This window comes from Chlorocebus sabaeus, chromosome 4 (assembly GCF_047675955.1).
Source record: "Chlorocebus sabaeus isolate Y175 chromosome 4, mChlSab1.0.hap1, whole genome shotgun sequence".
Lineage (NCBI taxonomy): Eukaryota > Metazoa > Chordata > Mammalia > Primates > Cercopithecidae > Chlorocebus > Chlorocebus sabaeus.
In genome coordinates, this window is record NC_132907.1 from 57,750,696 (window position 1) to 57,767,347 (window position 16,652).

At 38.6% G+C, this 16,652-nt stretch overlaps 1 protein-coding gene across 12 annotated transcripts in view; it reads left to right on the forward strand.

Annotated features, from left to right (window-relative positions):
- The window catches only part of CPLANE1 (ciliogenesis and planar polarity effector complex subunit 1), a 155,502-nt gene that overhangs the window by 100,410 nt on the left and 38,440 nt on the right, over window positions 1–16,652 (forward strand). For 8 of the 12 annotated variants that reach the window (XR_005238041.2, XR_012092789.1, XM_073014793.1 and 5 more), the window contains exons 39-43: window positions 2,678–2,799; window positions 3,141–3,339; window positions 3,546–3,695; window positions 8,720–8,973; window positions 14,829–14,916. Coding sequence is in view for 8 of the 12 variants with exons in the window: in XM_073014793.1 (XP_072870894.1) it covers window positions 2,678–2,799; window positions 3,141–3,339; window positions 3,546–3,695; window positions 8,720–8,973; window positions 14,829–14,916 (813 nt within the window). In the remaining 4 variants the exon portion in view is untranslated. Of the gene's footprint in view, window positions 1–2,677; window positions 2,800–3,140; window positions 3,340–3,545; window positions 3,696–8,719; window positions 8,974–14,828; window positions 14,917–15,131; window positions 15,323–16,652 lie in introns of all 12 variants that reach the window. The other 4 variants (XR_490029.3, XM_007961406.3, XR_012092790.1 and 1 more) reach the window with 4 other exon arrangements.

Genomic DNA, 16,652 nt, shown 5'->3' on the forward strand with positions numbered 1-16,652 from the left:
TTCTTCCAGCTATACATTAGTTTCCAGTTTTTTTCCTCCTACAAATTAGGCTTCAATGAATATCTTCCTGCATAAAAGACTTTTTTGGTTATTACTGTGACTTAGCTAACCTTTTTAACTTTGCCAATCTGACAGGTCAAAAAAAGTCATTATAGGCCGAGCACAGTGGCCCATGCCTATAATCCTAGCACTTTGGGAGGCCGAGGCAGGCGGATCACAAGGTCAGGAGATTGACCATCCTGGCTAACACGGTGACACCCCATCTCTACTAAAAATACAAAAACAAAATTAGCTGGGCGTGGTGGCATGCACCTGTGGTCCCAGCTACTCGGGAGGCTGAGGTGGGAGAATGGCATGAGCCGAGATCGCGCCACTGCCTGGGTGACAGAGTGAGACTCCATCTCACGTGTAAATGTTTTTGATATAAATGATGAGTCTGCATTTGAGAAACTTTTTTTTTCTTTTTTTTTTTTTTTGAGACAGAATCTTGCTCTGTTGCCCAGGCTGAAGGCTGGAGTGCAGTAGTGCAATCTTGTCTCAAGATAGCCTCCGCCTCCCAGGTTCAAGCAATTCTCCTACCTCAGTCTCCCAAATAGCCAAGGTCTCCTGACAGGTGACTTCCACTGTGCCTGGCTAATTTTTGTATTTTTAGTACAGACAGGGTTTCACCATGTTGGCCAGGCTGGTCTCAAACTCCTGACCTCAAGTGATTTGCCCTCCTTGGCCTCCCAAAGTGCTAGGATTACAGGTTTGAACCACCACATTGGAACTGAGAAGCATTCTTAAATGTTCATTATCTAAGCATATCTTTGAGAAAGCCTTGGAGGTACATTGCTTTTGTTAAGTAGTTTATCGAAGTTGGCAGCTATTTCCTGAGTCTGCTGTTCATCTAGGTGAAGGCCCATGATATAAATAATAATAAAATTTGAAATTACATTAATTATTTAAAATTACGTTGTTAAGCTGTCACTCTATGTTTCTACCTATCACCTTCTATGCATAAGATCTAATTATCTGTATTCATATATTTTAATTTTTTCTTGTGTTTGTGAAATTTTTTTGTTTTCTCTCTTTGTCTTAAATTTTTTAATGTACTACAAGAGAAGTAAGCTACTTCTCAAGAAGTTGTTTCTGAATGTGGTACCAAGCAGCAAATCATTTCTTGCACATCATGTGTGATTTCTTTTTTTTTTCTAAGAGCAGTATGACTTATTAAAGATATATCTGACCGGGCGTGGTGGCTCAAGCCTGTAATCCCAGCACTTTGGGAGGCCAAGATGGGCAGATCACGAGGTCAGGAGATCGAGACCATCCTGGCTAACACGGTGAAACCCCGTCTCTACTAAAAAAATACGAAAAATCTAGCTGGGCATGGTGGCAGGCACCTGTAGTCCCAGCTACTCGGGAGGCTGAGGCAGGAGAATGGCGTAAACCCGGGAGGTGGAGCTTGCAGTGAGCTGAGATCCGGGCACTGCACTCCAGCCTGGGCGACGGAGCGAGACTCCATCTCAAAAAAAAAAAAAAAAAAAAAGATATATCTGCATGATGCCAAAGCTAGTCACTGTCCCCCATAAAAAAAGCAGTTAAACCAATCAATTAAGAGAGAATGATTTCAGTATTTTTCTTTTTCTTTTTTTTCTAGTTTTAAGTGGTTTAAATTCAAGCTTTGGTAATAAGTACTCAGTACGAGTTACATTTGAAAATAGTGCTTTATTGAAAAAACAATGCTAGAAAATAAGGCTAGAGGCCTAGAACAAAAGGCACAGAGTTAAACTGTCTGATGATCTCCTGTGACAGGCCTGTTTATTTTACTGTTAAATAAGAAGCAGTTAACATTTGTGAAATTTGGATGTTAAAACACTTTAAGTGGTAAAATTTAATTATAAGCTCTGTGAATATACTATATACCACTGAATGATACCCTTTTAAAGAATGTGAATTAGCTGGGCACGGTGGCTCACACCTGTAATTCCAGCACTTTGGGAGGCTGAGGCGGGCGGATCACGAGGTCAGGAGATCGAGACCATCCTGGCTAACATAGTGAAATCCTATCTCTACTAAAAATACAAAAAAATTAGCCGGGCATGGTGGCAGGTGCCTGTAGTCCCAGCTACTTGGGAGGCTGAGGCAGGAGAATGACCCCGGGAGGCGGAGGTTGCAGTGAGCCGAGATCACGTCACTGCACTCCAGCCTGGGTGACATAGCGAGACTGTCTCAAAAAAAAAAAAAAACAGAATGTGAATTATGTTTCAATAAAGCTGTCAATAAAAATAAGCAAATAACAAGAAACTATTCAAAGTAAAAAAAAATTAGTTATAGGTTAATCTCCTAAAATCTGTTTTTTTTTGAAACTTCCCTAAAGTAACCAAACATGACTTAATATATCTGATATAGAAATAGGAAATTTTAGCATTTTCTTGATGTAATTAGTTACTTTACTGTTCTTGTGAATCATTCATATGAGAAAAACAATAGTCAGCTTGCATTCAATTATGAATTACTCTAAATTACCCTTAGAATAGAATTTGCTGTATTTATATGCATGTCACTTCTACTTAGATTTCAAGAAGTGTAATTTCTGTTGTTTGTTGCTAACTTGTTCATACAAAGTTGATGAGTTGGAGCAGTTGACAGCGTTTTTCTTAAAGTTCCTGATTATTTCTTTTTTAATTTGCAGAACATGAGCCTTTGAATGCTCCTCAGCTCTTGGTCCCAGATGTATATCTAAATCTGAAGCTTTCCACTGAAATGTCAGAGACACCTTTGTCACCCTCAGCACCTCATACAGCAGCAAACTTGGTTTGTGTTTTATTCAGAAATTTTAATAACACCTTTGCGCTAAAATGTATTATGGTCATGTAGACATTATTCAATTGTGTAGATGAAATGAGGCTAAAAATCTCATCTAGGTAGTTTTGTAGTAAAGGTTCAAAAATTAATTTAAGCATTATGCCAAAAATATTGTAAACTAAGATCAATAATACATACTTCCTGCTCCTTTTCCTAAGTTGGGCACATTCAGGCCCTTCTTTCCTTGTTATTAATAAGAATTAAGAATTAAGCCTTTTTTTGGGGGGACAGAGTGACCATATAGAGTAAAAAGAATGTAACCCTCTTTGATTTTATGTGTTTTGGCTCAGGTTGGACATACTTATATAAATGTGATTGACATTGAAGCTGATGATCTTCTACAGGAATTACCTGTGAGAGAAGAGCCTTCAAATGATAATGTTATCAAACAGCAAAGCGATCATCCAGCAGTTCCATCGTCTGCAGAGTTACATTATATGGCAGCTTCAGTTACTAATGCTGTTCCCCCGCATAATTTTAAGAGTCAAGGTAATTTTTTCCTACTTTTAAAACAAAAATGATTTGAAAAGTTATTTAATATAGCATTGTTATCCCTACTCACATCTCTTAGCTCTCCTCCTAAAACCCACTGTATTTTTGGATGTTTATATTCACAGAAATGTTCTGTTAATCTTCTCATTACCTTATTTAGAAGTTTAGAATCAGTCTTTGAATGCTTTTCATATTCTTGATAGAATCAGCCAGTTCCTCTATGGATTTATTTTCCAAACCTGCAGAAGTAGCTCCAGCTTGTCTGGATGGAAAAAGCTTGAGAGCAGGCATTACAGAAGTGAAGGAGCCTAGTGTCACCTCACCTACATCATCAGACATACAGCAGAACGAAGGTAAACAGCCAAGAGGTATAGCATGACCCTCGTCTGAATTACTGTTATATTGGAAACAAGCACCAAAATTTGATAATTGCAAAAGAAACCAGAAAAAGGGTTGTCCCTTGCTGAGGAGCATGGGGGCAAATAGGTAAATGAAATAGAGACATGATTCCAAAGCTGGGACCCATGGATATTTTGTAAAAAGTCACAGATTTTGTTTATGCATATGTCTTTTCTCAATTAATAAGGCTAAAAATAAATATTCTGTGTGAGTTCATGAGTGTTTTGATGTTAAAAAGTAATTTTTATATTATAAAAGGTGGAAAATTATCAAATAGCACACCGAAAATAAACAGGCATGGTAGCCAACAGTACTTTTTTTCCCAACTTTTATTTCAAATTTGGGACACATGTACAGGTTTGTTACCTAGGTATATTGCATGATGGTAAGGTTTAGGGTATGATTGGACCCATCACCCAGGTAGTGAGCATAGTACCCAATAGGTAGTTTTTCATCCCTTACCTTCCTCCCTCCCTCTCTGTCTTATAGTCCTCAGTGTCTGTTGTATCCATCTTTATGGCCAGGTGTACGCAATTCAATAGTACTTATAAATATTCAGTTTTATAGTCAGGTTGCATTATGGTAACTTTTTACAAGATTTCGAAGACTATATATATTTAAATTTTTTAATAAAATACATATATATGTGTGTGTTATTGTTGTGTTTTAGAGACAGAGTCTTGCTGAATTGTTCAGACTGGGGTATGGTGGTGCGATCATAGTTCACTGTAGCCTCGAACTCCTGGGCTCAAGGGATCCTCCTGCCTCAGCCTCCCAAGTAGCTAGAATTACTGGCACACACCACCATGCCTAGCTAATTAAAAATTTTTTTTTATAGAGACAGGGTCTCACTATGTTGCCCAGGTTGGTCTTAAACTCCTGGTCTGAAATGATCCTCCCACCTCAGCCTCCCAAAGTACTGGGATTACAGGCATGAGCCATCACACCAGCCTAGAAGAATATCCCTCCACAACCTGAAGCTACTACATCCTGTGACTGGTTAGGTTAATCCAATATGCAATCAGACTTCCTGCAACAGAGACCTAAGTCTCCCCTAGGTTCCACAGTGGTTGTGAGGTATGGACATAGTCAGCCCTGTGGTTGCAAGATGCTTGGGCACAGAGTCTAGCTCTGCCTGATTATTGTATAATGACAGTGGGCACTCAGGAGACATGAGGAGCAAGGAAGGGATGGGTTAGGATGTGTTAGGGCATGTGTATTACAGCTGCATATACAAACAAGTACCAGCATTTCAGATTTTAAAGCCTTCGTCTTCTCTCTCCTGTCATGGGGCTGCTAAGGTGCATGGGTGGTGAATGGAGGATGTATGAAGCTAGCAATGTTTCAGATGGGGGAAGTATGTGGGAAAGTGAACAGAGCCTGGCTTTTAGATTCAAATAGAACAGACCTGGATTTGAATCCCAGATCTGTCACTTAATAGCTTAGATACGTTTTACAAATCAATTACCTTTCTTTGATCCTCACTTGTATGTCTGTAGGACACACCTCAGAGGGTTGTCATGAAGTACATCTAGCCAAGTGTCTGTGGCTGCTTAGGTACCCTGTTAATTTCCCTTCATTTTCATGCCAATCAACTTTTGAAGTTCTGGCAGACAGGAAGTAGACTTTTCTCTCTGTGACCCCTGAGTATCTTAGGCCAGCATTTCAAATGACTATAAGCTACAGATTAATTTCATTTATCAATGATACTGGGTTTATAATCAACCTTTTGGAGGTTCCTTACAGGGGGAGAAGGCCTGGTTGCAAAAATTTATCAGTGGACCCTGGTACTCTAATTACAGAGAAGAACTTTAAAAGGAAAAGTTTTATATTTTGAAATTAAATTCTGTCATTTTACATAATATACTTTATTATTATTATTATTATTTTTTTTGAGATAGAGTCTCACTGTGTCACCCAGGCTGGAGTGCAGTGGTACAATCTCGACTCACTGCAACCTCTGCCTCCCAGGTTCAAGTGACTCTCATGCCTCAGCCTCCCGAATACCTGGTACTACAGGCATGTGCCACTACACTCAACTAGTTTTTATATTTTTAGTAGAGGTACGGTTTTGCCATGTTGGTCAGGCTGGTCTTGAACTCCTGACCTCATGATCCACCCACCTCAGCCTCCCAAAGTGCTGAGATTACAGGTGTGAGCCACCGCGCCTGGCCCATAATATGCTTTAGAAACTCAGAATATAGTCACACATTAGAGTTGACTGGGACTTACTTTACAGGAAAAGGTGAGGAGAAGGGAGGGACAAGGTCACTAGATGCATACAACAAAAAGCTAAACAAACAATAAATTTCTGTTTTAGTGAGACCTGCTCATTATTTTTTGAATGACAGTAGCATCTTATTTCGGAAGTCATCTCCTACTAGGAATATCATCAGTAATAGCAAGCAGAGTTTTGCTGGGCCTAGAAAGAGCATTGCAGGTTCAGTGGAACTCAGTGTTTAACATTCTTGGATGGGTGATTTCTCTATGAGTCAGTGGAAGCGGAACAGGTTCTCCAGAGAAAGGGAGGCTAGTTTCATTATATATTGAGGACGTTCTGGGTTTTGAGCATGTACTTCTCTTTTGCTGTATTTTACACTTGTAGGTTTGTATGCATCACATTCTTTCCTGAGAGTCATTAAAGCTGATGCTTCAGGCTGCTGAGAAACAGGGATAGATAGATGTAAAGTACTGTGAGAGTCAAGCTAAAAAGGGTAGGGCCAGAACAGGTAGGGAAATACTATATAACTGCCATTGCCAATGTTGCCATTTACTATTGTCTTATCATGGGAAGGTTCAACTTAGACTGGGACTGAAATATAATAAGCACTATTTATATTTTTTTAGTAGTTCACATTTTTTCAAAGTACTTTGCCACATAATTTGATCTTCACAAAACGCATAAGTTAGGTAGGGCAGGCATCATAATCTTCATTTGACTGACTCTTCATTCAATAAACATGAAGTTAAAGACCATATACCAGGGCTAAAGAAGAGAGAAACACCAGGCTCTCAGTCTGCGGGCATGCCTACAGGGGGAAGGAAAGACAGACATATAAAGAGATGATTATGATACTGCTTAGTAAGTTTTGCAGTGACGGGATGAATGAGATTCTTGGGTAAGACAACATGGAATCCATCTCGGGGGATGATTGGGGCTATTTGGAGGAGAGACACCTAAATGGAATCTTAAAGGAAAGTAGGTTTTAGTGAGAGAATGGGCCTTCAGACAGACAGAATAGATTTTGCAGTAAGTTAATGGAACTTTTTTAGTTTGAGAAAATTTAAGTTGGGCTGGGTGTGGTGGCTCACGCCTATAATCCCAGCACTTTGGGAGGCTAAGGTGGGTGGATTGCTTGAGCTCAGGAGTTTGAGACCGGCCTTGGCAACATAGCGAGACCCTGTCTCTACAAGAAATAGAAAAATTAGCCAGGTGTTGTGGCACACACCTGTAGTCCCAGTTACTCGAGAGGCTGAGGCAGGAGAATCGCTTGAGTCCAGGAGGCAGAGGTTGCAATAAACCAAGATCTCATCACTGTACTCCATTCTGGGTGCTAGAGCGAGACCATGTCTCAAAGAAAAGAAAAGAAAATTAAAGTTCATTATGCCTGGAGTCAAACTGAGTAGTATTTTGTTTGTTTGTTTAAAGAAATAGCAAGAGATGAAGCTGGAGAGGTAGACAGTGGAAAGATTATGTGTGCCATTGTCTGTCATATGGAGGCATTTGGACTTTTAAGGTGAAGGCATTGGAGACACACTGAAGAGTTTTGGACAGAAAAGGAACGTGATTTCTGTTTTTAAAAGATCTCTCTGGACCTGGTGTGGAAGATGGACTAGATAGGATAGAGATAAATTACAGATAGCGATATGATTTGGGGTCTATTTATTGTGAAAGCTTCAGCCAAGTAGTGGTATTAAGAATGTAGGCATTTAGCAGGTTGAATCATCAGTACTTGTCACTTTGGATCTAAGGGAAAGAAAGGAGCCTCGAGTGACTTTCTGGTCTCTGGTTTGGGAAACTGAATGGTGGTGCTGTTTGCTGAGCTGCGGAACAAGGAAGAGGGAGCAATTTGGAGGGGCAGAAGCAATGAATTAATTTTTATGTGCTTATGGGACAACCTAACTGGTATGTTCAGGATATGAGGAGCTGGAGCTAAAAAAGACTACCATATGGATTTGGGAGTCATCTTTCATCAATGACATAACTCAGAGAAAGTGGGAAGAGTGAGTAGAGAAGTGAGTTCAGGCTGGCAGCCCAGGAAGTACTGATGGGTAAAAGGAATGGATGGCAGCAGAAGAAGTATGAGCAATACAGGCAGGAGGAGACCCAGACATCAGAAGAAGAGTGCATTTAAAAAAGGTGGTGCAGACCAGGTGCAGGGGCTCACGCCTGTAATCCAGCACTTCCTGAGACTGAGGTGGGAGGATTGCTTGAGCCCAGGAGTTCGAGACCAGCCTGGGTGACAGAGCGAGGCTCTTAAAAAAAAAAAAAAAAAAAAAAAAAAAAAAGGAGGTGTTGCAAATTTGGGAGAAGAATCAACTGAATTTAAGAAGAAGAAGAGTCATTGGCTTTGATTTTGGTTTTAGGAGGTTTAACATTTGCCTGAGATCCCATATAAAGTCAGTAATAGCCAATATTGGGGCCAGCTTTTAATGTGTGATGTTTTTGGTTTTCAAGTAGAATTTGAAAAAGTCATTAAAAATATTAAATTTGCTTTTTGATGAAGTATATGTTTGTAGCAAGGAATGAAAGTAATATTCAGACTTTTCTTGTGTGTGGAACTTTGTTGTAGTAATTTATGTATTCTTATCCCAGAAATCAAGAAGCTGAAAAGGAATTTTTAGGTATATTTAATTAAAACTGATTTGGAAAGTAGTGTTGCGTTGGTTTAAAATGAAGTCATCAGAAAATGAGATCATCAGTAATACCTCTTCTTTAATTATAATCAATTCTGCTTTTACTCTCATTAATATTTAGATCTGCCAAAACCAGAGTTCCGATTCAAAGGACAGAGCACGAAGTCAGACTCTGCAGAAGATTATCTGTTGTGGAAACAGCTGCAAGATGTCTCTGCAGCTCGCCCTGCACCAAGCTTTGCAGCTCACCGACTAGAGCATCTTACTGCTAAGCTTCAGAAAATTGACAAGCAGTTGCTAGCAATACAGAACATTGCTGAAAATATAGAGCAGGATTTCCCCAAACCTGAAATGCTAGATCTACATTGTGATAAGGTAGACTGCCTTTATTTTTAGTTTTTTGTTTGCAACTGAATTATTAGATTTGTAGCGTGATATAACTTTGGATACTTGATTTTTCAAAATAATGAGGAATTTATTTTCTTTAAGCTAGGGTTTGTCAACCTCAGCACTATCGACATTTGAGCCAGATAATCCTTTGTTGTGGGGGACTGCGCCATGTGTTGTAGGATATTTGGCAGCATCCCTGGTCTTTACCCACTGGTTTCCAGTGGCACTGCTCCCTAGTTGTAACGGTCAAAAATGTCTCCAGATAATGCCAAATGTTCCCTGGGAGCCAAAATCACCCTCAACTGAGAACCATTACCTTTAAGAAGGAAACCCATATATAAGGCTATTATCATAAAATGAGTTGGAAAATATTACCCTGTCTTCTATATTTTGGAAAATTTTTTATAGGATTGGTACTATTTCTTCCTTAAATGTTTGGTAGAATTCAGTGAAGCCATCTTCACTGAAGATGCTTAAAGTTTTGTTTGTTGGGACATTTTAAAGTATAAATTTAGTTTCTTCTGTAGATATACGGCTATTCAGCTGATCTGCTCTAAATAAAGCTTTTTCTAGAGTCCTCCCACACAAAAATGAAGTAAACCCATGCTTCCTATCAAGAAAAGAAATATGTGAATTATAAAACTAGAATGTGATTTTAAAGGAACCCCGCTTATAATTATCATTTTCTTCTGAAAGATTTTTATACTTGTATAGATATTATTGTCCTTCTATTTGGAGTTTTTGTGAGTTTTTAAAAAATATTTTGTGTAAGAGAGTTAGTAGTCAGTTCCTTAGAAATTTTTCATATCTTTTTTTCTTTTTATTCTTGGGTCATAGTCTTGCTCTGTTATCCAGGCTGGAGTGCAGTGATGCAATCATGACTCACTGCAGCCTCGATCTCCCAGGTTCAAGCAATCCTCCCATCTCAGCCTCCTGAGTACCTGGGACTATAGATGTATACCACCACTCCCAGCTAAGTTTTTAAAATTTTTTTGTGGAGACGAGTTCTCCCTATGTTGCTCAAACTAGCCTCGAATTCTTGGCCTCAAGCAGTCTTGCCTTGGCCTCCGAAAGTGCTGGGATTATAGATGTGAGCCACCCTACCAGCCTAGTTTTCTATATCTTTAAAAGGTAGACATACAAAATAAATTAATGTTTATATATAATGACAGTTAAATAAAATAGGAACTCTCAAAAATTATTTTGCACATTTTGTCCTTTTTTTTTTTAAAGGAAGAACAATTTATATCAAAAGGATTAGAGAACAAATATTATGTTACAAATAATTGGTTAAATGAGACCATGGTTGGGTACTTGAGGCCAAGAGTTTGAGATCAGCCCAGGCAACATAGCGAGACCTCATCTCCATAAAAATAATAAGAAGTCAGGCATGGGGTGTGCACCTTTAGTCCTAGCTACTTGGGAGGCTGAGGTGGGAGGATCACTTGAGCCCAGGAGTTCAAGGCTGCAGTAAGCTATCATTGTGCCACTGCACTGTAGCCTGGGTGTCAGAGCAAGGCCCTGCCTCTTAAAAAAAAAAAAAAAGGAAAAGAAAAGTTAAATGTCTTAAAGTCTAATATTGGGAAATGCAAAATAGTCTGCAGGATAAGAATTCCGTTATTGACTTACCTTACAAATATTCCAGTTTGCTAGTGTGTTGACATTTAAAAAATGTATTTATTAGGTTTATAGTACACCTTTAATCCAAACATTTAACACATTTAAAAATTAAGATTAAGCATATGTGAAACTATACTGAAAGGATATGAGGCAGGACTACAACTAAGTAAAAATATTAATACTAAGTAATGATATTATGATGCTTATTTGGTTGTTTTCCTCTTTTTGGGGGGTAGATTTGGGGTCTCACCATGTTGCCCAGGCCAGTCTCTAACTCCAAATGATCCTCCCACCTCAGCCTCCCAAAGTACTGGGATTACAGATGTGAGCCATTGCACCTGGCCTGCTTTCTGTTTTTTTTTTAAACCCAGATTTAGATCTTCACATCCAAATAAATGTTCAGCATCAAAGCAGTTATTGGAACTCTTTACTTCAAAGAATCTCTTTTGAAATTGCCTTCTGAGCTAGTTTAGTATTCATTATCTACAGCCAGATACTTGATTTATACCCAAATCTAGTCTTTTTTTTTTTTTTTTTTTTTTTTTTCTGAGACAGAGTCTCGCTCTGTCGCCCAGGCTGGAGGGCAGTGGCCGGATCTGGGCTCACTGCAAGCTCCGCCTCCCGGGTTTACGCCATTCTCCTGCCTCAGCCTCCGGAGTAGCTGGGACTACAGGCACCCGCCACTTCGCCCATCTAGTTTTTTGTATTTTTTTTAGTAGAGACGGGGTTTCACTGGGTTAGCCAGGATGGTCTTGATCTCCTGACCTCGTGATCCGCCCGTCTCAGCCTCCCAAAGTGCTGGGATTACAGGCTTGAGCCACCGCGCCCGGCCCAAATCTAGTCTTGATCCTGGTTTGCTCACTCTCAGGAGAGTTCATGAATCATTAATTCCTTCAACAAACATTTATTGAGCATCTACTGCATATTAGGCCCTGTGCTAAATTCCAGGAATAGAAAGATAAATAAGGCATAGTACCTACTCTTAAGGAGTGTAAAATCTAATAAAAGAAGATAGATGTATATACCAATAAATACATACATACTGGGTCTAATGAGGCACATAGATATGCCTGGCGTGTTGTGACTAGATGGGGTAAGTGAAGCTGTGGCATCAAAGAAGGCTTTGTAGAGGTGACTCGAGCTGGTAATGAATTGATATTCATCAGCTAATTAAGGAAAGACTGACAAAATATTGTGAGCAAAGGAGAAAGGTACCAAATGGCATAGAGTGTTTGGAGAGCTGTATGAGCATTACTTAGAGGTAGAAGTTAATGGGATTGGACTTTAAGACATTTGGCAGTAGAGGTAGGAGAGGGGAGACAAGGAGGAACACAAAGCATTTACCATGTCAAGCCATTGGGATTTTATCCTTTAAGCAGGTAGTGGGAAACCACTGAAGTATTTTAAACAGTGAAGGGAGATGATCAGATATGCAGACAGTAATGTGGAGGGTAGACTGGAAAGGATAAGTCTGGGAACAAGGAGACCACATGGGTTACAGTGGTTCCACATCTGACTGCCCATTAGAATCATTTAGGAAACTTGTTAAGAATGCAAATTCCTGGGCCCCATTTCCCTGAAATTCTGATTTTAAGTAGGTCTGGTTAGAGCCCAGGAATCTGTGTTATTAACAAGCTTCACAAATGATTCTTATGCTGCTAGCTCTATATCAGGTCCACTGATAAGTGTTTGAGATCCACTAAATATCTATGGCAGGAAATAACAATGTGCCTGAATTTGAGCGGTAAGAATGGAGGGAAGGCATTAATAGGACTTAGAGATTGATAAGCTGTGGGAAGGTGAAGAAGACAACAGAGATTCACAGTGGTGTCCAGATTCCAGTCTGGGTGAATGGTGGAGCCATTTTCCAAACTAAGGAAGAGGAAGAGGGGTATGTGTGTGTGTGTGTGTGTGCGCGCGCGCGTGTGTGTGTTATGTGTGTGTTGGGGGAGGGAGGCACAATGATTTCTATCAGGGACATGACAAATTTGAGGTGCTATGAGATAAGTAGGCAGTTGCTCAGAAGCAGCTGAGGAGCTACAACTGGGCTGAAGTTACAGATTTTGGAGTAGTCAGTTAGGAGGAAGTTCAGTAATCAGTTAGGAGGAAGTTCAAATCATGATAGCATAGGCAGTCCTCAGGGAGAGCACATAGAGGAGAAAAGAAGAGGGCAAAGAATCTTGTAGAAACACTGCCTTGTAAGGATGAGGATTCAACAAGACTTGAGAACAGTCTGAAGTCATAAGAGACTCAGCAGAAAGCCAGCCAAAGCAGGAGTTGCAGGAGGGAATTTCCACATATCTTAATGTTTAATGGACTCCTGTGCATGTCAAGATCACTCAGATGCTTTTTCAGAGTATACATTCTATCCCTGCTGAATCTGTTGGGGAGGTGGAGATGGCATGGCATTTTGAAAAGGCTCTCAAAAATTCTGATAGGGCTCCTCTCTCTCGTCTTTTAAGACTTGAAGGTAAGGACAATGTCTTTTGCTACACAGGGTGGGCATTTAATAAATATTTGTTTAATGGTTGTCTTTGCTATCTTAGTTTTGATTCTGGCACTAATAAAATCACATTTACATACTAAAGATTCACCACTAGAACAGTTATTTATAATTGTGGCACAAGGTTGGGAGACAATTTCAAAGGAAGAGTTCCAAAAGCATTTGCTCAAAGCCCCTAAGTACAGTAGTCCCCTCTTATTTGCAGTTTTGTTTTCTGAGGTTTCTGTTACCCTCTGTACAGTATAAGAAGATGTTTTGAGAGACAGAAAGAAATCACATTCACATAACTTTGATTACAGTATATTGTTATAATCATTCAATCTTATTCTTAGCAATTATTAATCTCTTACTGTGCCTAATTGATGAATTAAGCTTTATCATAGGTATGTATGCATAGGAAAAAACATAGTATACAATCGGCGCTCTATATCCATGGGTTCTGCGTCTGACAGTTCAACCAAGTGTGGATTGAAAATATTTAATAAAAACAAAAAGGGTGGCTGCATCTGTACTGAACATGTACAGAGTTTTTTCTTGTCATTCCTAAACAATATGTCATAACAACTATTAATATTTAACATTTACGTTGTATTAGATATTGTAAGGAATCTAGAGATTATTTAAAGTATATGGGAGAATGTGTATAGGTTATATGCAAATACTGCACCATTTTATATAAGGGACTTGAGTGTCTGTGGATTTTGACGTCAGGAGCCAATCCCTCATGGATACTAAGGGACAGCTATAAATAAGGTTCGGTACTACCCACCATTTCAGGCATCCACTGGGGGTCTTGGAACATACCTCCCAGGGAAAAAGAGGGTATTTAGTCTTCTAAAATGACCACTTTGAAGGAAATAACGTTAATTTTGTACACACACACACACACACACACACACACACACACTTTATTTATTTATTTATTTAATTTATTTTTGAGATGGAGTCTCACTGTGTCATCCAGGCTGGAGTGCAGTGGCGCAATCTTGGCTCACTGCAACCTCTGCCTCCCAGGTTGAAGCAATTCTCCTGCCTTAGCCTTCTGAGTAGCTGGGATTACAGGCACCTGCCACCATGCCCACCTAATTTTTGTATTTTTAGTAGAGACGGGGTTTTGCCATGTTGGCTAGGCTGGTCTCAAACTCCTGACCTCAAGTGATTTGCCTGCTTCACCCTCCCAAAGTGCTGGGATTACAGGTGTGAGCCACTGGGCCCAGCAGGTTTGGTATATTTTTTAAAAATGCTCTCACATTGTTATAATGTACACATAAATACAAACATCTTCACTTGCCTAAGAAAACAGCTTAGAGTCCTGGCAGAGGCCCAGGGATACTCTGGGCAGACACTGAGTAGTAAGTAGTCTTGAAGACCTGGATTGACCATGTCATGCCACTAAAAAAGTCATTGAATCTCTCTGGGCTTTGTTCTCTCCTTTTTAATATGAGTTTGTCTAGATGGTAATTAAGGTTCTTCTTCATTCTAAAATTTTATGATACAATTTTCCTGAGCCTCTTAAAAGTTTATAACTCAGTTAAGCTACAAATAAGTAAAAATTTCCTCTGCTTTATTGATCCCTACCATTTAGCTTATATTGGATTTAATCCCATTTCTTTTACTTTTGCATTAATGCAAGTGTTTAAAACTTACATAAACTTGTTTGTTATTTTGAAATTATCAAAGTATTACCATTGTTTTGTCGTGTGTGTTTTTTCTACAGATTGGACCAGTGGATCACATTGAATTCTCTTCTGGCTCTGAATTCAAAAAAACATTAGCCTCAAAAACCATTAGCATTTCTGAAGAAGGTTTGTAGGGGCTGACAGGGACTGGCTGAAGTCTTGCTTTAGTTGACCTGAAAGAATAAACATTGCTTTGTGGAGTGCCAGAAGTAGGAATAGTTTTCATATGTGAGCTTAAGTCATCAGCTTCCCAGTTTTTAGATAAGGATTATTTTTTTTGTAATGTGATTAGCTTCCACCTCAAAGCCTTTTTTTTTTTTTTTTTTTTTTTTTTGAGAAAGCAGTAACCTCCTCTGGATTTCATACCAGGATGGGGCAAGTGTGGCCTGGAGCTCAGTTTTTGTGGATTCCAAGCCATTGGCCTCATAGTGCTGAGGATTGCACAGAACTTTGTGCTGAGGTTGCTGTTTGTCTATGATCATCAGCTGAGCTGGAATTTGAGGTTCTGGTAAAATGGCCAGGCAGTGGTGAGGTATTAAGTTTTTTCATTTTTTATTGAAAGAATGAATTTGTTTTTACTTTCTACTGTGTATGTAGTTTATACCTGTGTTCTCTTCTCATTCAGTCTTGTCAGTCTTTTCAAAAACCAGTGTTTGTTAATTCTGTTTGTTTCTCAGTTTCCTTTTTCATTAATCTTTATTATTTCTTCTATTTTGGGGGGATTAACTTGTTGGCTTTTTTCTAACTTTATTTTTTCTTGTTTTCTAATATGTGTAATTGAGGCTGAATATGTTCCTGCATGGACCTACTTATCATCATCTGGTGTTGTTCAGGTCTACATAGTTTGTACTTCACATTATGATTTCTTTAGCTTGTAAAAGGAGTTTTTAGCTTCTAAATATTAAGGATTCTAATATATAGGGCTATGTTTTTGTGGTCAATTTCCATTTTCATTGTATTTTGATTAGCTGATGTGTACGATGATATCAGTTCTTAGAAATTTGTTAAAATTTCCCTTGTGGCTGAGGATAGTCAGTTTTTACATTATGTTCCACATTTATCTGAAGAGACCAAACATTTGCTGTTGGTTGTATGTATTGTATGTGTATATATCTCCCTTTGGTCAAGCTTCTAAATTGTATTGTCCAGATTTTTTATATTTTTTCTGATTCTTTAGTCAGCTTGATCCATTAATTTCTCAGAAGGTTGCATTAAAAATTACCCATAATGATTATGGAATTATTTATCCTTGTAAATCTGTTACATTCATCTTAAGGCTATAAGGTGAAAATAGTTCAGGATTGTTATATTTCTTGTTGGATTTTGTCTCTTTTATCATTAAGTAATTATTCCCAATAATCCTTTTTGACTTATAGTCAATTTTGTTTAATATGAACATTACTACCCCTGTGTTCTGGTATAACTTTTTGATAGGTTTTATTTTTTAAAATTTTATGTAAAATTTCTATGCTATTTTAATAGAAGACAGAATCATACAATTAACTTTCATATACTCAACAACAAACTTTAATCATTATCAACTCATGGCCAATCCATTTTTTTACCTAAACACCTACCCACACCCACCCACTCTTCCCACCTTTTTCTTGATTATTTTGAAGTGAAACCCAGACAGCACGTTATTTTATGTATAAATATTTTATATGTATCTCTAAAAGATCAGGTCCATTTTTAAAACATAAGCACAATAATATTGACAGTCCTTTAAAAAATTCTTAATATACTTATATATCTAATCAGGGTTCAAATGTTGCCAATTGTCTTGTTTCAAAAAATAGCTTTTTAGGCCAGGTATGGTTTCTCACACCTGTAATCCCAGCACTTTGGGAGGCTGAGGCGGG